At 37.7% G+C, this 22814-nt stretch overlaps 1 protein-coding gene across 1 annotated transcript; it reads left to right on the top strand.

The window, feature by feature from the left end:
- The first annotated feature begins 2473 nt into the window (after window positions 1-2473).
- Window positions 2474-21381, top strand: LOC110061579 (lysosomal cobalamin transporter ABCD4-like). The gene is made up of 21 exons (XM_020768412.2): window positions 2474-2762; window positions 3689-3819; window positions 4802-4929; window positions 5647-5786; window positions 7760-7876; window positions 9099-9224; window positions 10006-10099; window positions 10805-10856; window positions 11897-12018; window positions 12558-12649; window positions 13611-13691; window positions 14121-14215; window positions 14783-14836; window positions 15155-15211; window positions 15604-15695; window positions 16355-16397; window positions 16720-16781; window positions 17811-17863; window positions 18431-18507; window positions 18616-18731; window positions 19365-21381. Exons 1-21 carry the CDS (start codon window positions 2737-2739, stop codon window positions 19431-19433), a joined length of 1827 nt encoding a protein of 608 aa, XP_020624071.2. The 5' UTR covers window positions 2474-2736; the 3' UTR covers window positions 19434-21381.
- The last annotated feature ends 1433 nt before the right edge of the window (window positions 21382-22814 follow it).

Genomic DNA, 22814 nt, shown 5'->3' with positions numbered 1-22814 from the left:
GGGGGAAGGACAGCGGAGTCAGAACCTCCCACTTCCCATACCCTGTTCTCCCACTTCCCATACCTCTATCTCTTGACTCCCACCCTTGTTCATCCTGCTCCTGTCCCCTGTAAATTAAGAGACTCAAAACACGTCCTAGTCATTTAGCTGCACTGTCCTTAGGCATTTCCTTTTCCTTTTTTCCTTCGTTTTCAGCCTTGCTACTCTTACCCGTCTTTCAAGTGAATGACCTATGACGTAACCACTGTCAAAGGGTTTCATTTTCAGCCTCATTTTGAGTCCAAGGGTGAATTTTTCTTTGCCCGTCGGCCTAGAAGTCTCTAAAGACACTAAATGAAAGTCAAGTAACATTTTCAGTTCTTGTTTTTGAAAGTATTTGAAGCCTTAATGAATGACAAAAATTAGCATTTTGCATTTCTCTCCGGATTCCTACCCCCTATTCTCCCGGGCTCCCGCCCCCTGCCTCTCCCCACCATCAACAGATGGCTGAATGTTCAGGAGAGGAGTTGCCATATGGAGAGTATTGGTCAGTGTTCTCTCAGTTGGTGTTTTTACAGCATTGATGTTGTGGAAATCATCCATGGACAGTATCTAAAAGGATTTTTGCTGAGCCAAAATAGAAAAAAATGTACAATAGAAGAAGTTTTCTATTGGGAAATCCAGATAACAGTAATATGTAAACAAATATTAATGTTACAAAGTTATAGAGTCTCAGGCTCTAAGGTAATGTGGTCAGAAATTATCTGGGTGGCCTTATAATCATAAGATTGTTGTGTGAATACAGGGGGGATAGCCTATTTATAACTAAAAATGAAATTCATTTATTGAGTTTTAACTGAAAGTTGTTATTACCCAGATTTTATGGTAATTTTATTGTCTTGTATGCATGTATTTTTAATAACCCTTTTAACAGCTTTGTATTCCATGTCTTCTGCCATCTAAAGATAATCAGATGTCATGTACTTCTTGTGGTTTTTTTAATAGCTAAATAGCTTTTTTTCTAAACTTTAACAGCTATGCAACTAGTTTAAAATAATTTTCACACTTTAGAGGCGCTAAAAGCAAAATAAAGAACTGCAACAATTCGAAATTGCGACAAGAAACAAAGATACAATAATACAAAGAACAATAACAAACATGAAAATTTAAAATTTTATTTTCGCCAGCCTCAAGCTTCCTGAAGTACAGTATAATTAAAATTGGATATTTTATGAGAAAACATACCTCGGTGAATTCTTCCTCGAGTTGAGGCCAGATTTTGAACCCTTTTGGGGACTCAGTCCTACACTTGTTACACCAACGTGTCCAAGATTTATACGAAGCACTGCTTCGATTTCGGCCAACTTGGTCTATAATTCGGTGATGCCGAGTGAGGACAGGATGACCGTGATTACTTACGTGAGTGCCCCCAATCGAACAAGAGGACGAACACCAGCATGTCTTCCTGACGAATTTGATCGAAATGCCGTTGACATACCGATTCATACGGTTCAAGCCCATCAATTCAACAAACTTGAGAAGTTGATGTCCTCAGAACACCGTTACAGCAACACAAAAGCTGCCTAGTTTTAGCCTTAGCCCACATCGTAACGTAAATTGCCACTGGCTCGCCGCTTGCGAGCATGAACTCTCACGAAACAACAACAATTTCACACCGTGTGCAAGTTCAGTTTGGCTTTGGCACAATATATAATATTAACTGAGAACTATCCAACAAATGAGCGGAGTTTAAAAGCTAAGTTTACAGTGTGCGCTCTAAGTTTTGTATCTTTTTGACTGTCGATAAGACTCGCTGCGAAAACAATGTAAAAATTGCAGGCATTTTGTAGTTTTGTTAGGGTGTACCGCTGACCAGCAAAATACTGTATCGCGCCCCCAAAAACGTATATCCGCGGTGTCATGCACCTCTCTGTTTGTAGATACATTAACAAAAATGGTTTGCGGACCCGAATAGTTTCCGAAGCTTTCGAGAAACGGGTCCTAGGGACGCTATCATCATCTGCAAACTGTCTGGTTCGTAGTCCGAACCATCATTCTTTCTCTCCTCGGCAAAAAACGTCTGAAGCTTGTGGTCAAGTTCCTTGGATTTCTGGACCGTATCGTTTTTTCTTCATCCCATGTGGCACAAACAGTAACCCAGGTCTTAGCCCTGTTTTCGGTCTTGGAATTTTCTGCATTTCCCTTAAACTCTTGCAGTTGCTTCGCGTCACAATCGGGAAATCTGTCAGCCATTATTTTAATTTAATAATAATATTTCAGTTACCATGGAAACTGGCTGTGATTTTAGAAATTTCTCAGCATGTAATATGTACAAATTCGCAATGTCGCAAAATCGATGTTGGTCGTTGACCTATCGATTAGTTTACCACTGAGTGAGCGACAAATTTGCATGCCCTGAAAATATCGATTTTGGTCGTTGGCATGTCAATTTGTTTACATCTGAGTGAGTGACAAATTTGCATATTCTGCCCCTAACGATAATAGCTGATAATCGTTTCTACACTTCGCGTATCCACGACTAAAAGCGAATCGAATAGAACTGAAAGTTATATTTTTGTTCATCACTTATCTAGACCATTAGCTACCATTCTTCTTCGATTTTATTTTTTCGCGTCCAAACGACGATAGTAAGCGCAATGGTTTCGTTGATCGCCAGCAGGTCAGATCGCGTGAGTGAATCAGTTGTCTTTCTTCAAACTGGAGCTACTTATTTTTAGATCATGGGCACAAATGTGAATGAAGTCAATGACGATAGAACAAAGGTACCGGATGAATTTATTTTTCGTAGTGTTTTGCTTTTTTGCTTTACTGCCTATAACTCGATGTGTAAATTGATTCACAATCGATGTGCATGTATAAGTTTAAATCTAAGATCTATTTCACTTGGGTTTTACCTCTGAAAATTATACCAAAACAATTATTCGCCTATAAGTGAATGTTTACCTCGACTTAACCTCGGTAAATATTCGCCGATGTTGATTTCGCCTTCAGCGAGTAATTGTTAAATACTTTTCAAAATAATACATGGCTGCTCGTAGATACTAAATCTCTTCTCGTGTTTGAAAACTCGAAGAGAAATTCCGCTGGGATTCTGAGGACCTTGGTCAGGGCGTCAGGGATGAAGGACAAGACTTATGTAATATAAAATATCGTAAACCAAAGTGCAACGACCACGTGGGCAACGCAAAGAGCCCAAGGCTAGATTCTAGAACACCGGGCCACCCATCTGCATCTCACTAAATTTGAATGGTTATTTCTATATGCTTCGTTCTTAGAAGCATTGAGGGATATGTTAATAAGTGGCCCGGTATTGTAAAATCGCTCCGAGTGATTGTACTAAGATTTACGCGGTTGGAGTTAGTCCCACGACGGTGCACAATCTTTTGTTTTGTAGTCACACACTATGCATGAATTTTCATAACCGAAACGTTTCTATTGATTAGTTACTCAGATAGAAATTGATATCTATTTTGTTTTGTGCATCTCTAGTCAAGGCCAAAAAAGGGAACAAAAACATAGAGCAAATACCTTCGCCGGGCTTCATAACGTCTTTGGTTCTGAGCTAAAATTTGAGCCCGAAAATGGCGGCTAATTTTGTAAGGTGAGCTCTTTTATGGTTCAGCGGCGACCATATATATTTTTTTTTGCATACATTGATTCATCATAGCTTTCTTTTATTTCGTTTCAGTTCTCCGTCCAAATACAAGTTGGATCGCCTGTTTCTGAAAAGATTTTGGCGCTGTTGGAAGGTCATATTTCCCGGCTGTCTATCTACGACCTTTCTGCTCCTTGTACTTTTAATGGGACTGTCTTTAGCAGGTACTGGCGAACCCGTATCAAGCGGCCGCCCCTTATTAAGCGACCAGTTATCAAATTCAATAAATTACTGTCAGTAAAATACTGTAAAGAAAACCGTAAAAGCTGGCCACCTCTATTAAGCGGCCGAAGCCACCATTTGGTCTTCCCGTTGCGGTTTTTCTGTTGTTTCTACCCAAAATTTATTACACGTTAGTTTGTCTTGATTTTGGGACATTCAAACCCAAGTTTATTATGATTGTGTTGGCGCTACCTTGACATGTTCTCTAAGCAACCTACATGCTATTTTCTGGACAAGAATATCAGCAAAACAGTGATAGGGTTTCTCGTGAGCATTATTCCCTAGATTATTCCCTGTAGTCTTTATTAGGGTCGTCACGCAACGCTTCTGGGGAGAAGCGTTGCGTGACGACCCTTACAACGGCTGCGAAGGAGAATAGTCTCACCGAAGATAGCCGCTAAATAAGGTTCGACTGTGTTAAAGTTATATACATAATGCAAAAGTTGTAAATCAGTTGTGATTGTGTTTTGTCTCATTTGACTGCCTTATTGAAGGAGGCATTTTGGTGTTAGTAACTGCAGTGTCTGATCTAGTGTGCCAGACCATAGAAGAGTAAAATGTTCCCTTATGAAGTTGTCAACTGAGACAAACTGTTCAACCACATTGAAATCCCAGATCAGACACTGATTGTCCTCAACGCGCCTGATCTCGAAAACGAGCATGGTGACCCGCATTTTTTGAGCTTTTCTCGCAAACTGTGATCTTTACCGTACCTCATGGTAAGCTATAAAAAAGTCTGTCCGTGGGAACATTTTAGCCGCGAGCGTCCTTAATACTGTTTTATGAATGTTTCAAGGAGATGCCTGAGATAGCAGATAGTTCAAAGATGGCACGGTTAGTAATGGGAAGCCTAACTTGCTCTAGGACCTGATTCCTTTGTACTTTTTTTAAAACTAACAGATGATGTACCTTCCTTTTATGTAGAGCAGTTACTGATGTACAACACTGGATTGATTCCAAGTAGATTTTATGAAGCGCTTCTAGACAGGGATAAAGCAGACTTCACAAGTATTCTAATATCTTCCTCTCCTCTTATTCTTGGTTTTGCTGTGGTAAGTTGTTAAATCTTGTTGCACCAGAAAATATACATACCCTCCCATGGAGCTTTCCTTGTTTTAACCACCGCCCCATCCATCTCCCCGGAAATTCTAGTTTCGGTTCACACTTTTCTTTGAAATTTGTGGCAGTGTTACACCCCTCTCCCATGGAATTTCCAAGAACCCTCCCTGGAGTGGGTCCGGAACCACGCATATTGCAAATTTGATGTGATCGAGTCTCGCAAGTGAGCTCTCCACATGCCACTGGCTTGTCCTTGAGTTTACATCACGGACTCCCTGGAAAACCATGGGAATTGGAGGGATAGTTAGATGGACCTTCGGAAGGGGATTGCGTTAATCCTTCACCAAAAAAGACGAATAGGGGTTCTCTGAGAAGTGAAAACATAAACTCGACGACTTTTCCTTCAAGGATTCCTAGATAAACCTCTTTCAATTCTTGTGGTCAGGCCAGAAGTCAACACCGGGGCTCAATCCTGGGGATTGACTCCAGGGGTCAATTTCAGAGGTTGACCCCAGGGAGAAGCTATTGATTTATGTGCCCCAGAGGGTGCTCAATTTTTCTTTCCCCGACACTCGCTTCTTCTCCTCCTCCCCTCTCCCCAATTATCTTTGAGATTGATCACAGCTCACTGAACAGTCATGTGGTAGTGTTTGTGCTCCAGGTGACTTGAGTTGAATTACTTACACTGTTCTGTTACCTATATTTTTCAGGCAAACACTGCAGTGAAGTACGATTCTAGAATCCTCTATGTCAAATGGCGTGGTTTGCTGGACAGGAGGCTACACTCTGGTTATTTTAAGCATAGAGCTTACTACAAGATGAATGTTCTGCAGGACAAACTTGATAACATGTGAGTTAACGGCTGGCAAGACAAATGGGTGTAATGTAATTTAATTTAATTTAATTAATTCTTAATTAATTTAGTTAATTCTTAATTTGGTAATTGTTTCCTACTCAAAATGTTGTACTTTGAATTAATTTGCAATTCTCTTCTTTTTTGTATTGTTTTTTCTAACACACACCATTACCTTCTGTATTATCTTTTGTATCTCCTTTAATTGTCTTATTGCAGTTCATGTTGTATGAACAATAATAATAATACGAATAAGAAGCGATTTTTCTAAACATTTAACTATGAAAAATTGCGATAAAATATTTCTAAGCATATTGAGAAAGTTAAAAATTTTGTTTAGAAACGACGACGTTTCGACGTTGAGCTAACGTCATTATCAAGTCAAAATGATAGTTGATAAAAAATGTATAAATAGTCAGTAAAACAATAGTTCAATGGATGTTAAACAAAGAGTTTCGCACGGATGGAGTCAGTTTGCGTGTTCAAGCTTGGATTCCGTTCCTTTATACAAAGCACCTCATAGACGAGGCAATCAAATTTCCCTTGGCACTTTCGGAGAATTCGAAACTGGCTTTCGTTGAGGAGGCTTATGTCCCCGTGGGCTTCCAAAAGGTGTTTTCCAATCGCCGAGTTTTTATGTTCAGCAATACGTTGGTCGAGGTGTCGGGCTGTGTAGCCGTGCGATGCAGATTATGTCGGCTACACAGAAAACAGCTTTTGGAAGCCCACGGGGACATAAGCCTCCTCAACGAAAGCCAGTTTCGAATTCTCCGAAAGTGCCAAGGGAAATTTGATTGCCTCGTCTATGAGATGCTTTGCATAAAGGAACGGAATCCAAGCTTGAACACGCAAACTGATTCCATCCGTGCGAAACTCTTTGTTTAATTTTTAAACATTTTAACACATCCATTGAACTATTGTTTTACTGACTATTTATACATTTTTTATCAGCTATCATTCTGACTTGATAACGACGTTAGCTCAACGTCGAAACGTCATCGTTCTTTAACAAAATTTTTAACTTTCTCAATATGCTTAGAAATATTTTATCGCAATTTCTTATTGTTAAATAATAATAATAATAATAATAATAATAATAATAATAATAATAATAAAGACAAATAGGTGTAACGTAGTGGCTTATTAATTGCTTAGACTGACTATGTTACGTTCAAACCTCGGGTGGGTTACTTTCAGGGTTTAAATTTAAAGGAGGCGTGTTAGCTTATTGTCGACATATCTAATTTGTTTGGCAGGGCTAAAAAATAACTCAAGTGCTTGGAAGTATCCTTGAGTTGTTAGCAGCCCAAGACAAAATAAAGGGCTCATCAGTCTAATATATGGAAACGCCGTATTAATGATAAATGAACAAATGTCTGACGTCGAAGCAAACTACTACCCTCCTGTCATTACCAATATCAATCGCTTCTCAATTATTTCCATCATTTGATGATCAAAACGTCCTTGGAGATGATTTTACTAACTACAGAGTCAAATGGCAAGATCCTTCAAGCCTTGATTTCACTACGATATAATCCCATAAGTACAAGGACAAGCATAAGTATAAAGGTAGTGAGGACGGCTGCAACACAAAGACAAGCACGTGGGCATGCGCAGGATGGAGAAGTGCCTTATTCTCGGCTCCATATCTTCCCGATACTGTAAAACAAGATGGCGGAATTTCACTTTTGCTTATGCTTATGCTTACAACAGCGCGTTCTCACTTGAAATAAGCATAAGCACAAGAAGAGTACATACTTTTTTCTGCTTGTATTGAGCGTGTCCTCACTACCGTGCTTTGTGCCTATGCTTTTCCCTGCCTGTAGACATCTTCACTATCATTAAGCTTTCGTTTGTGCTTGGATTTAAAGCCATTCTTTGCAGGAGCCCAGCTGAAGGCCGGAAGTGGCAAAACCAGTTTCATTTATTTGGTTCCTCCCTTAACACGTTCAATTTCTTTTCACCTACAGTGATCAGAGGATAACCCAAGAAGTGGACAGATTTTGTCTTTCTTTTAGATCATTACTTCTTGTTTTGATTATTTCACCATTCACCATTGCGTATTATACATACCTCTGCTATCAAAGGTAACATGTGTATCACTATGTAACAGCCTCTACTGTGGCGCCTCTATACTGTGCAATTTTTTGGCACTTAAGCATCGAAAGTAATAATAATAATAATAATAATAATAATAATAACAATACTAATGATAATGATAATAAATAATAATAACGATGATGATGATGATGATGTTAATGATAATAATATAAACTTATTTAACAAGGGTAAACCCGTTATCAAATGCTGTTATCAAAGGGTGCCCTGGGAAACTAAAAATAGAAATGAAGTAACGATAAAAATTCTAAAAAGAATACAACATATGTAGAGATAAAAACTTTATACAATTATAACGATTGTTTGTTTGTTTGTAAAAATACTAAGAGCTTTCACAAAAAAGTCCTTAAGCATTGTTTTAAAAATTAATAGAGATTCAGTGTCCTTCATGCATGTCGGTAGGTCAGTTACAAATACTTGCAGTCCGACTAATAGCAGCCTTTCTGAGCAGTTTCTGTAAAACCTTTTGGAACTAAAACGTCGAGACCATTACGCCTACTAGAATAATTGTGTGATGGTGAGAAAATAAAATCATTAGCCTCAAAGAGTGTAAACAAGGCAAGGGTATTGTGAAGTCTAGCTCCGTTCATATCTCGTTGAATCTCGATTTAACGGAGTGCCAGGGGACTGGAATATGGGTTCGTTATATCGAAAGCTTTGTTAAATCGAAGCCCTCGTTACATAACGAATCGAATTTGCGGAAAACAACTAACGTTCGTTATATCGAGGTATAGTTAATCATCGCTTTCCAGTGGCGTTATGTCGTCGCAATACCCAGCATTTCCACATCTAAAAGTTTAAATGACATTTGTACTTTAACAGTTGCATGAAGCTATTGAGAGTAAATTTTACATAGCTACTGCACTGGAAACCTCTACAGGTCATGCCTATCCTTAAAAAAGAAAAAAAACTATTGCACAGTCTATCAATGAAAGTAAAGAGTTTCCCATGACAAAACCGTGATTAAATACTAGAAAATTAAAAATGCTAGAGTTCCTCTGGTGTAGATTGCCTCTGTCTCTTTCCTTTCATCCGCAGAAATGTCTTAGATATTCTATTCTATCTCTTTGTTTCGCACCTAATGCCAGTTATGATTACCTTTCCTATCCCTCATTTAAATTAAAACTAAAAAGTCTTCGTTAAGCTGTTAAGCTCAGTAGAAAGATTTTCATTGAGTTATTATATTTTCAGTTTGGGATACCTTGGTCCAGTTTGCATCTATGTCTACTTTATTGTTGGGGCAATAATCGACAGGCTGATATTGACTCCGATTGTCGGTGTGGTGGTCAAGCAGGAGAAACTTGAGGGAGACTTCAGGTAATTTGTTAGTTTTTCCTCTCTCTTCTTCAGTCAAGTCATATACTTCATATGGTAAGAGTGATGAGAAGGCACGAGCTCAAAGTATTCAAATGTGATGGGTCAGCGATAGTCAGATATGGCTAACACGTTTACATCCGTGTTTCTACCCCATTCAAATCATGTGATGATTCATTTGGGAGGTTACAATTGTTCTGTTTGTACATACTCCCATGCAATCAGTTGCCTGTAAAAAATTGCACAATTACAACCTTCCTGAAAGGAATCATCACCTAGTCTGAATTGGGTGTCAACAAACACGTTAGCCGAATTCGTCCCAATACCTAATTTCCTTTAGAACTAAGGCAGAGGCAAAACGATAATCAAATTTGTACCGTAAACGATGGAAACCCATCCGTTATGTCTTTGGTTTCTGTGGTCTGAAGATCTCGCTTGTGATAGTTTACAGCGCAATAAACAGTCCAAACATATATAAGTTGTTCACGACTTCATAACTTTGACAGTAACGCCATAAGTACAGTTATTATATCAACAATTACAATGTTTAACTTTTACATTATTTTGATTTTAGCCGTGTTAAATAAACGTATTTGTTGAATGAAGATCATTTTCAAGGATCAGACTTCAGATTCATAGCAAATATTGCAAAGTGTTTAATTCGCCTGCATTTCATTTGATAAAATATGCAATAGTGTATTATACATCATAATGAATCAATGAAGAGTGTCATTTCGTCATTTTGTTATATTACCTACGTTCTTAAACTTTGTTCCGCACACAGGTTTAAACACATGCAAATCAGATCAAATGCAGAGTCAATAGCATTTTACAGATCTGGTGACTTAGAGATGAAGAAAACAAATTCAAAGTTACAGGTATTAAACAATTAATTAGGAAATTGCTTTTATCTGACTGTGGATGCCTTAGGTAGATATTTCTTTCGACCAATCCAACTCTCGTTGAGCAGATTACGTCCGAATGTAAACACTAGCTTCAAATACATGCAGTAGACAGTTCCCGTAAGTGAAGACCTCAGGGGAGGACTGTCTCTATGAAAGTTTGAAATTTCATTTATATGAACTTTGAAAGTGTTTTGATGTTCAAAGAATGGACAAAATTATTAATTTCTTGCTCTATCATTGATATCATGTTTTGAAAATCGATGGAGCTGTGATTGTGTCATTTTACCTGTTCAATCTTAAAATTGAACTCCAAAGTGCAAACTTCGAAGGTGTTCTGAAATTCCAGTTGTTTTACGTACAGTATATATCTAGTTCACCATTTCATTTCCCACTCCATCACAAACCAGTGAAGAACAAACTTGTTCATGCAATTTTCTCAATCCTGGCTGTAATTTTGATATTGTTTGGGTATTCTGTTCCCTCAAGAGAAGATCGAGGTAAGAGAGTGAATCTCCCAAATAGGCCTTATGTCCAAGGTAATCCCTCCTAAGTTATTTTTTAGACAGGCAACCCAGTTCTTCCGAGGATGTTACATGCACCATGTTATACCATAGCAGGCTCTAGCCGAACGTGGTTGCTTTGGCAAATTGCTGACTGCTGTGTTTTCTCCGCTTGCAGTCAGTTCTACAAACACAGCTGCGACTTATAAACTTACAAACCATTATGTTCTGTAAGTACTTTTGATTATAAGCATTGAGTTCCATAATCTTGCTACTGTGAGCTTCGCCTGCGAAGGGTAAGGCGAAATGATAATGTTACTTTCATTCTGTTATGATAATCTGTGTTACTGTGATATAAGAAGCTGGAGAGTGGAGAGTTAAAAACTCTCACCAAGACAAGTTGTCAAGTCTTTTAGAGCGTTTGACTGTTGAATCGTTTTTGTTTAAGCTTTTCCATAACACAGTTCTGCTACAGCTCAAACTTCATTCACAACAGTTAGTGCGAAGCTGTGGGATAAATTACAGCTTACAGTCAGCATTTTAAAGATTGCAGGACAAAACCTCATGATGCAAGCGGAATAAACCGAGACGTTAAATAATTTACACTCAGGTTATTTATGGTGTTGAACACCACAATTACTTTACGAACGGCCAATTTCTCCAATTTAATGGCGAAAAAGCTCCTCAAGTGTAGCGCATTGGTGTTAGGTAAAGTCCGCATACCCGCCAGGTGACCCATCAGGCTGGTGTTTATCTCGGTTTCAGCAGCATGAAGCGACTAGGAGTATTTCTACTCCTCCCTGGATGGGATGCTAGTCCGTCGTAGGTTTGCCCCAAGCATTGATTTCACCGGTACTCATTTATACACCTGGATGGAGAGAGGTACTGTGAGAGACAAGTGTCTTGCCTAAGAATACAACTCAATTTCCCCAGCCAGGGCTCGAACCTGGACCGCTCGATCCGGAGGCGAGCGCACTAACCATGAGGGCACCGAGCCTCCAAGTACTGGTGTTAATACCCCGTTATAGTACAAAATGTTTATGTGCTGTCTGTGGCTGAATTATGTGAGTTCCACTGTATTTTTCTACAAAAGCGTAACTTTGAAAGGAATAATTGAGCCCTAAGTTGCAGTCACCTCCACTAATCAGACACTTAGTCATTTTCCTTGTCTCACATGGAGACACAACATTCTTCACTTTAGGGTCAAAGCTCTGTGACGTTCTCTACTTGTTAATCTTTTCTTTTTTTTTTTTCACATTATTGTTTGCAGTTTTCATTACTTTTATTGACTACGTGGGTTCAATCCTGAGCTACTTCATAATAGCCATTGCTTTGTTTGCGGGAAAGTATGATGATTTAACTGTGACTGAGCTCGGTGGTCAGATCAGCAGGGTATGTGTGTATCTCAACTGATTATAAGATAAGACTGCTAAAAGGGTACGTTGATTAGCAAAGCGAATTTATCCGACACGCGTCGGGCAACTCTTCCTTAAAATTTGCAAGTGAAATTTTAGTTATAGAAACCAAATAGACTGCGGTTTCCCATTGCTTATACCCGCCTTATAGAAATGATCTCTTAACTTTAAACGTCCAAAGCATGTCATTAAAACCACTGGGGAAATATAACTAACATTGTAATGCTTTTTAGCCAACTTTGTATGAGCATTATTTAGAAACTGCGCGCAAACAATATCATACTTTTATCTTTCTCGTTTCTTACAGCTTGACAGATGTTGTTGCTGTTGTTTCTCAATGCAAACATTTAACATTCTTAAATTATATTGAATATTGATATATTAATTTAAAGACAGTTCATTTAATTAATTCTCAGCTCACACATCTGGAATACATGATGGTTTAGCGAGCGAGTGACAACATTATTTCCATTCTGATTTTCCTTAAGTTGATTTTAAATTTATTTTAACTTTCAGAGCTCATTTTTCGCCTTGTACTTGATAACCTGTGGCACTAAGCTTATTAACTTATCCAATGATTTCTCCAACATGGCTGGATATGTTCACAGGTAACCTATTTGTAAATATAAGAAATCCGATAAGTGGCCTAATAGTTAGCGTGTAAGGCTTTCGATCAATCGGTCTAACGTCGAGTTCTGGTTAAGTTAATTGTGTTGTGTTTCAATTCCGGGCAAGACACTTTGAACCGACCATAATGACTGTCGGTAATGTACAAAAATCTTATGGCCATTAACTTCACAGCTAAACTGACTAATCAGTTTCAACGTACTAGACCTGCAACACCATCGACTGATAAACACTAATTTTCAACTCACTCTGAAATCAATTTCTCTCCAGCTTCACGTCGTTCTGGACCTGTTTGAAAGTTTCCTCTTCTAAATTCCTAATCAGTTTTGAGCTTAACGAGAGAGATTTTCTTGTTATATATCAAACACGAAAGACCGTGTTTGACCACATTTCCAAACACCGAAGAGAGAGTTGAAAATACGAGAGTATATTCGACGAACTTCAAGGTGTCTGGTTATTTTGTCAAACACTGTCTTGAGTGTTTGATATATCTTCTCAATCGAAACTTAAATTAAGTAGAAAGCAGAGAAAGAAAATCGTAAAAATCTATGCTGATTAAGATCAGATACCCAAACTACGTCGCGGTGATGATTTCCTTTGTTTAATCTTGATGAACTATTAATGAATTTGAGAAGGATGTATGATGGCTAGTAGCCCATCCAGGAAGTTCGTGATGATTTGTTGGCCTCATTCTGTGGGAGCAGGAGTTAGGTGCCAACTTGATAAATCATCAAGGCTTGAAGTCAGGCTTTTAACTGTACTTTATCAGCTATATGTGATGCATTGACAACCTTTCCAGTTCATTATTCAGTGGAACAACTGTTTTGTGAAGACGATTCTTGTCAACAACAATAACAACAGCAACACCAAAATATTAGCATTTCATTAACCTGTAAACAGTATCCTATCTTTTGCTTTTTGTGTGGCTGTTGTCTTTTACAGGATAGGTCAGCTTTTGGAAAGTTTAGCTGCCATGGAAAGTGATTCACAAGAGAAGACGACAGAAAACGAAGATTCTTTAGGGTAAAGTTTACCCTTGCTTCATTAAATTGTCCCCTCTACAGCTTCTTTGCTTTTTCGCTGTTCTTTTGCGTTTAGGAAAATGTGCGGTTCATGCATGTGGGAATTGAAACATGACGAGGAGTTTTAAGTCATGTTGTTCGAGGAGCAGGGATGGAGACAGCTGGGTAACCACTCGCCTTCCGGCAATCTGGCCGGGGTGCCATACTTGCCACGAGTGACATGTGAGTTGAGCTTGGTTCCAGAGAGAGTAAAATTCCAACTCAGAAATAGACCTTTCCGAGCTCCAGTTCAGTCTGGAATGCGAGCGCTAGAGACTGGCATTAGAAATCTCATTCTCAACAAACAAAGTTAAAATAAGTACATGTATGTTTGTCAACTTGTGTCAGGCTCGATACAACATCATTTAACAAACATCTCTCGTTGTTTCAGCACTGCGAACATGGCTCCACACAGAAGGGATGCAATTTTCAAGCTCATTAATGTTTCGTTTGCTCCACCAAATTGCACGGATCCCCTCGTCAAAGGTGAGATAATTTTATGGCGGTGCAGTATTCTTTAATTATATTTTGAATATGTAGGAAGTATTATACTTGGACATAAACTATCAAGCAATAAAGGCGACAAAATAAAGGCGATTAACGTGCTAGTATACTAGCGATTAGTCTGCTAGTATATTCTACATCTATTGTATTACGGGTCTAAAGAACCAAACCGAACTTGAAGTAATTACGTGTGGCTGACGTGAAGCGAGGGAAAACGTGTGAGAGCGAGTAGCGATTGGTTTCGGTCTTACTTCCGATTGGATGGAAAAGTGGCGCGAGTTTTTTTAAGCCAATCGTGTAGCGTAATAATGTAAAACCAATAACTCTTCTACGCTCAAGCGAAAACTGCTCTATGTGATGGAATTATCGAGAAGTAGTGAGTTTTTTGAAAGTGAAAGTGAAATGGGTTTCAGAATTGTGAGCGCATCCCTTGCTAGTAAAGAAACTAATGCCGGAAACTTTTAGACAATAGTCCTTAAACACACTACGTACATTTTTGATGTGTTGTTCATTCAATGTGTTATGGAGGGGTTCTTTGTGTTTTTTAAGATCTAGATTTGGAGATAAGCCATGGAAAAAGTATTCTTATAACCGGAAATGCAGGTAATTAAATTCTTTGATAGAAAGGTTACCTCACTGGCCGGAAAATCGAACCATTGCAAATGTTGCAACTTGCACTTTACTTCTGGCCTATAGAACCAAGACCTGTAATTTCGCCGTCAAAACAAATATCTCTCCAACCACTAAGTTACCAAAATACTGACAGACTTAGAAAGCTTGTTTTTATAGAAAATGCTCATTGCAGAGAGGAGGGAAAGTCGCAAGGAAACTATTTGGGTCAAGCTAACAAGTATCTTTACTTAGAATATAATCAATGGTCATCTTTTTCTAAAGTTTATTTTTTGGAATCGTTATCCATAGGAAGTGGAAAGAGTTCGCTATTTAGAATCCTTTGTGGAATATGGAGTCCTCTTTCAGGTACAAGTTGCTTCGGTATAATTATTCTAAATATTTTCTGGACTAAGTAAGTACACCTTTAATATTATCAAGGTACTTCTTCAGTTTCGAAATCAAAACTGTTACCAACGAAGGCCCTGTTTAAAAATTTATGACAAATAAATTAGTATATGTTTTTTCTTTACATTTTCAGTTAATATATGTTAGCTTTCGAGGAAACTGAAGTCTATAGATATAGCTTTACAGAAATCACGCCTAAGTGTTTCTAGTATTTTTGCTTGGATTCGAATTTTCGGTCGCAAATTATAACCAATCACAGACACTAAACGAATCGCCTCGAAGCCACGTCATACAGTGGCGACATGTCACTAATATAAAATTTTATTTGAGTTTTGCTCAACGTCTTTTCATAGGGGAGGTCTTGAGATTCCTTCCGCTCTATCCTAAAGCTGTGTTCTTTTTACCCCAAAAGACGTTTCTAACGGACGGTACATTACGACAACAGGTAAACTCATTCACAAAATATTAGCAATCTTACTTACTATCTTACTTACTAAAGAATTTACAGTAGTCGAACGAGAGAAAAAAGAGAGGACTGCTCGAAAGTACGCACACCGTGTAAAGCTATTTCAAGAAATGTGTTTGAAAGGAAGGTTTATTAGAAGACTTTTCCGGCATCAAAAACTAAATAGACGTAAGATACTCCAAATGTACGTATCAAACAAGTAATGACATATCATGGGCTTCCATTCAATATTGAAACTCTTTTGAGCTACGTAAATAAATATTTAGGGAGGCGCGGTGGCCTCATGGTTAGTGCGCTCGTCTCCGGATCGACCGGTCCGGGTTCGAGCCCTGGCCGGGGACATTGTGTTGTGTTCTTAGGCAAGACACTTTACTCTCACAGTGCCTCTCTCCACCCAGGTGTATAAATGGGTACCGGCGAACTTAATGCTGGGAGTAACCTTGCGATGGACTAGCATCCCATCCAGGGGGGAGTAGAAATACTCCTAGTCGCTTCATGCTATAGAAACCGGGATAAGCATGCAGACTTTACCTTACCTTTACCTAAATAAATATTTAGCAATAACTGCAAAATGCAGAATATATTTTAATATAACTCAACAAAATTTGTATAAATCGCATTCTTTGCTCGTTTTCTAGTTAACTTACCCTTACGAAGATCCCTCTTATGGAGATAACTCAGGTAATAATAGTTTATGGAACAGGAAACATGTTTTTGGCCTATTTATGTTTGGGAATACATACTAGTTGATGTCCACGTCCCGTCTCCGAGAACTGACAAAGCCGGCGTTTTTGTCAGCTGATTTGCTAAGCAACGCTACAAGTTTCCATTACGACATGCTGACGTGACTAGTTTCGGAGAGGTCATTAGTAAAAGTGCTTGGTTTTGAATGGATGATAAGGATCAGAAACTGTTCGACGCTGGAACGACGATTTACCAAGAGTGGTATTTGTTTTCTAGACTGTGTTTACAATATTGTTGACTTAAGTTTCTTCTGTTGTAGGTTCGTGTGCCGAAAGCAGTGAAAATGTGAAACTTCTTGATCTTCTGGAAAATGTTGGATTGGTAAATTTCTTACTTTTTTTGTTTTTAATAATAATAATAATAATAATAATAATAATAATAACAATAAGAACAAGAACAAGAAGAACAAAAAAAAATAACAATAATAACAATGGTTCATTAACCATGCAAAAAAATGGCTCTTCATCTGTCACTGACTAATAAATTACAAAGCTCACTAAAACTAAATCTGGCTAACGAGTAAACAGAAAAAAACAGTGATTACGTGTAGACACTCAATGTATGTGCAAAGTTAAAACTATTTACTATTAAAATGTCTAAAAAGGTGATGTGTCTCGTGGGAATGTTTAAAAGAATTTCATTTAAGATAAAGCATACAATGTTAAGAATTTATGTAATTTACAACTAAAAATGTAATAATCACCACAAGTTTCAATATTTTTCGGAAGACTATTAAATAGACACGCAGCAGTATCCTCAAAGGTTCTGTTTTCATTGGGGACTACAAGCCTGTTTTAGTTGCTCGTTGTAAAGACAAATAGGATGGCCAAGAAGGATCATGAAGTGTTTTAAATGTTGATATAATTAAATTATAGTCCTACCTACGTTGTACTTCTGTGAAAATATTCTTTAGGAATTTTGAGAAGACATCTCATGAGCTCGTGAAATCGATTCGTGAAGTAGCACATTTAAACCTGTGTCAATGGATATTTCCCGTTCGCAGAAACCTCTTAATTGTAAGAGAACAGTTTGTCCTGATTCCACTTACATTCAAAGAGTACTTTTCAAACTTCCCTTACTCCCCTGAGAGGACCCTTTTTCTGACACCACGAGCGTCCATTTTATAGGACACGTATTCTGGTTTACGTTGCTAGGGTATCCTGTTAAGGGGACCCTTATTCTGATTCCAAGGGTTTCTTGTGTAGCCTACGAACAAGGTCTACTCCAAAATCTGCCAAGGGAGAGTTTTCTCGCAGGTTGTCTGGTTTTCAAACTATCCTTCGGATGTTTCATCTGATTATTCTTCATTGTAATTTTAACAATGCTATTCTGTTAATTTTGCTTCTTCAGACATCTCTGTGTACCCGAGTTGGTGGTCTTGATAACCCTGTGGTTTCCAATTGGTAAGTATTTGTAGTTTTGCTTTACCAATCCTTACAACAGGGAAATTAGGAATTCTCTTGTACCTCGCAGAAATCGCCAAAGCTGAAAACGTTTATCAATATTTTTCTAATTCAATATTGATCAAGCACTCAAGCACGGATGCCTCTTTTTTCATGCCCCTACCCTGCCCAAGAATGTTCAAAAACCCGTGTTTGAACAGTACGGACCAGAGGTTTATCTACTCACGTCGACTTTCATCCGCGGTCGAACACTTAAAGCACACAACAGTTAGCATCAAAGCCTGTCAAACTGAGAAAGCTCTCGCCAACTGTCATACATGAAAATGATTTGAGCTGGGTCAGATTTGACGAGGGGTTAAATTCTAAGTTAACTCAATCTGCCTTGCTTGTCACTACCATGGAGTCGCCAAACGATTGACAATGAACGAGCTTGGTGGCGAGTACAGTCAAGTGGAGAGCTCCGCATCCTTCACCTAACAGAATTGAATGGCAGGCTAAAGTAGTTGCAGATCTAAATTAGATAGCTGCTTGTCCTGAGTAAAATAAAATGTTATTTATCTGATATAGGGAGGACATGTTGTCCCCTGGAGAGATGCAGAGGCTGTCCTTCGCTCGTTTGTTCTTTCACCGACCTCTAGTAGCACGTACGTAGACTTGAATTACTTCTTTGGGAACAATTGACAGAACTAGCAGTTTGATTCACAGCCGTAGTCACTTTTAATTTTTGGTTTTGGTTTATTTTCTCCCTTCAGTTCTTGATGAAGCTACAAGCGATTTAGATGTGGCCTCGGAGACCAGACTGTACTCATCTTGTAAACAGCTTGGTATTACAGTCGTTAGTGTCGGCCATAGAAAGTCACTGAGAGAGGTATGTAATAGACCAATTTCGATATATTAAGATTCAGCCTAACACAGTAGACCTCAGCGCGAGGCTCTGGGGAATAAACTCCACAAACTCTAGTTATTCCCCAGAGCCTCTTAGGTCCATTGTTTTAGGCTGAATTTTAATATATCAAAATTGTTCTATTCGTGCGACAGTTAAACTTCATGCTCTTATGTTCTCACTTTTTGTTGGCGCTTTCAATATTTGTATCCTATGACGTCATTCTACAGAGAGCCATGTAGCTTCTCTGATAGGTCAGTACACAGTTGTGAATTTTGCGCTGAATTGCAATGCGCATTTTTACTGAACATAGTTTTTCGCGTCATTAGCGGCACACGAGCGCGTGCGAATACTCACAGGGGTAAGCTTGACCAAGAAAAGATGATCGTTTTCTTTTAAACCAGTGCCGCGACTACCATTTTTAATACATCAAATTAAATGACATACAGGTGATTACAGTATAAAACGATTTAAACAAAATATAAAAGGTAAGATTTCTGCAAAGAGATATCATTTGTCGGGTTTATACGAATGCAGCGAATTCTTTCATTTTAATTGCTTCATAATTTTCATTAATATTTATCCTTTTTTGTCTTTTTCTCGTTTTTCATTCTTTAGCTCCACGACTTTAATTTGGAACTGGACGGTGCAGGAGGGTGGGAATTCAAGAAAATCAGAGATGAATAGAACATGTTTAGGAAACGCAAATTTCCGGAATATCTTTGTGGTATATATCACATGTTTATGAACAGGGCAACCCTTGATGTTTTTCTTAAGATATTGTGGTTTTGTTTTTGTTTTGTTTCGTTATTTTTATGGTAGTAACGTTTGTTAAATTATATAATGGTTCAGTTTAGATGTGTAATTATCACGAACATTGTGCAGTTTTCAACTGAATAATGAAATTAGCATTCATATTATGCAATAGTTCAATTAATATAAATATATAGTCATCCTTTACATTATGCAATGATGCTATCTATATAAATATGGAGTTATCATTTATACTTTGAAATAATTCAATTCAACTATGCAAGCATCATATTATGTAATGGTGCATTCTATATAACTATGCCGTCATCATTTATATTATGAAATAGTTCAAGTTCAAGTTAAATAAATATATAAATTTGAATTCGTCATTATATCATTTAATTGTTCAATTTTACTATGCAGTGATCATTTATGCTATGTAATGGTGCGATTTAAAAATGATTTCATATTCAGTTTCACAATGTTTGTAAGTCTCAGTCGATGGCATGCAAATCGATGTTATTCATTACCAACCGCTTACCTTAAGTTATGGCATTTTGAATTATTTTGTCCAACGATTGCTTTGATGTACAACGTTGTTTCATCTTGTTAAATCGAAAAGACCAAAGAAAAAAGCTTTGCATTCGTACCGAAGGTCAACATAAACCTTTGAATTTTGTTCAGGTTGAGTAGTGGCCAAATGTTAGACTTTGTGGCACAAAACAAAAACGTAAACAAACCCTCGAGAGTGCGCAGAACGGACTGGGGATCATCTGTTAAATAACGTGAAATATTTGAACTACGTCGTGGTTAAATTTAAATATGTAATGATTCTATTTATAGATGGTAATAGTGTGTTTTGGATGATCTAAAGGAATGGTAAAATTCAAATTATTTAACAGCTCAATTCATTTTGTTATGTTATATTTAAGTTATGTCGTGGTAAAAAGAAGTTTCTAAAAGAACCAACAGTATTTACATTGTTGCCAAGTAGCCAGGCCAAGTAGCTTACATTAGTAACGTAATACTAGGAATTTTTTTTGTAACGTAATGTGGTTTCTTTTATTTAATTTTTATGTGAACGAAGAGTTGTAGTGATGTTTGCTATGAAAAGAAAAACCAACAAGAATTAGAAAGGCTTTTTTCCTATCTCATGAATTTTGATAAATGTTACGTTTGTGACATTGTCCAATTAAAAGATTAGTAACAATTCAGTGTCTCACTTCCTTGTTTTGCGATGCTGTAGAAATCATATTAGAAGCCCTGGCCTACATTTAATTTGCTTAAAGGGGTCTTTGAAACATCCCTGTTTGCATCAGTAGTTCGTATAGTGTGATCGTCCGGGTTAGGGTCATGACGGGACGCACGGGGCTTCTACTATAAGTACCGCAGAGAAATGGTAGGAAATTTTCCTAGCATTCCTTACATACTCTCACTAGGGTTCTTCGTTTTGCGGCCAGTGAAGCGTCATAATCTGTTTCAGTGACATGTCGATGATATGAAATGAAAAATAAACCAGAACTGGGCGAATGAAACATGAGAGAAGCTTTAAAATGAAGTCACGATATTAATAGTGCTTTAAAAGTAAATAGTGCGTTCGAGTCATTTCCGATACTTTCAAACGATGGCGGACTCAGCTGATGCCAATATCTGGGACAAAACGAAAGACTTGGGCAGAAAAAAAAAACGTGAGCGGACAAAACCTGGGAATGCCGATAAATCAAGTAATCCTGCAATTGACAATAAAAATAAACGGTAAAAGTTTGCGACGTTTCGACCGCTCTTCGGTCATTATCAAGCAAGATGTAAGAAGTAAAATTTGCATAGATATATATAGCTACAAAGAGGTAAGAATGTGTGAAAATTATTAATGAAGTAAAAATATGTAAAAATTATGTAAAAGAATTAACAAAGTAGTGCTTAAAACAATAAAAACATTTTCGCGAGGAACATTCTTTGGCCCCTAAAGATCTTACTAATAACTTTTCGATTTTAAAGAAATGTACAACCAAGTTTGACTGTCTTATTTTCGAAATGTTTTTTATTCACGAACTGAGACCAAGTCTCAATGTACAATCTGACTCTATTCGTGTGAAAGTTTTTTTATAATCTTACATGTTTTTATTGTTTTAAGCACTACTTTGTTAATTCTTTTACATACTTTTTACATATTTTTACTTCATTAATAATTTTCACACATTCTTACCTCTTTGTAGCTATATATATCTATGCAAATTTTACTTCTTACATCTTGCTTGATAATGACCGAAGAGCGGTCGAAACGTCGCAAACTAATCCCGCAATGATGAACGAATTACGCAACATTAACCTTCGTCTCCTTCTCCCCCTGAACCAAGTTTAAATCTACGAACTGAACTTAAAGATACCAAAGTGTCTACGTATGGATGTTGAGCGTGGCGAGCAGAAATAAATGTCTTGTTTACCCAATGAAAGCCATCACAATAAACTCTGAGCTTGCATCGAGATGCTTGTCCGGGCGTAAAGGAGCGTTTGATTAATCAATCTAAAACAGATCTTAAGGAATAAAAACCCAGATGATCTGGAATACTTGTCTGAGTATGTCGTTTGCAGTGGGAGCCACGTGCAGTATTATCATGCTCGGCAATTGAAGTTATTGTGTAGAAAATATCGCACAATTACACAGCCGAGCGCAAAAAAACAAGGCGCGAGGAGAAACTTAGCACATGGAGCTAAGATAGATTGTCAGTGCTTTAGGTGACCATGCACGGCTACCAATGGCTTGGCCAATTGCTTGGCCAATGGCTCGTACACGCAACGAATCGTAAAAGCCTGTAAGTAATGACCTCCGAAAGAAGTGGGCCAACCGCCCATCCCCTCAAAATATATAAACTAGGGCTTAAAAGTATAATTATTTTTCCAATCAATAACCTGAATAACGATAAACTGATGACGATTCAACTAGGGAAGATATAGCTTATTCCTGAAGGCGTCATGAAGCGCCGTGGTAAAACAAGCCCCGCAAATTTTCATCAAGTAACAAGAAGGTACTAACAGGACCTTTTCTTCAAATTGAAATTACTAAAATTGACAACTTTGCATCATTTTTAACAGGAACGCTTAAAAAGAATGTTTAATCATCTTGAAATTAAAAACTCGCCCAGAGCAGTTAAATATTTATAAAGCAGACTAACGTAGCAGTGCATCATAAACAGTAAAAAAAGGTTAAGGTATCTTACATCACAGTCTAAATATAAAGTGACCACCCATGTGCCAGCAACATAATTTTGAACTGGAACGAAGAATTTCTGAACGATTTATAAGAACTCAGTGTTT

Source organism: Orbicella faveolata, unplaced genomic scaffold, assembly GCF_042242905.1.
Source record: "Orbicella faveolata isolate gen_17 unplaced genomic scaffold, um_ofav_v1 contig_24, whole genome shotgun sequence".
Taxonomy (NCBI): domain Eukaryota; kingdom Metazoa; phylum Cnidaria; class Anthozoa; order Scleractinia; family Merulinidae; genus Orbicella; species Orbicella faveolata.
This window is presented reverse-complemented; position numbering and strand designations above follow the sequence as displayed.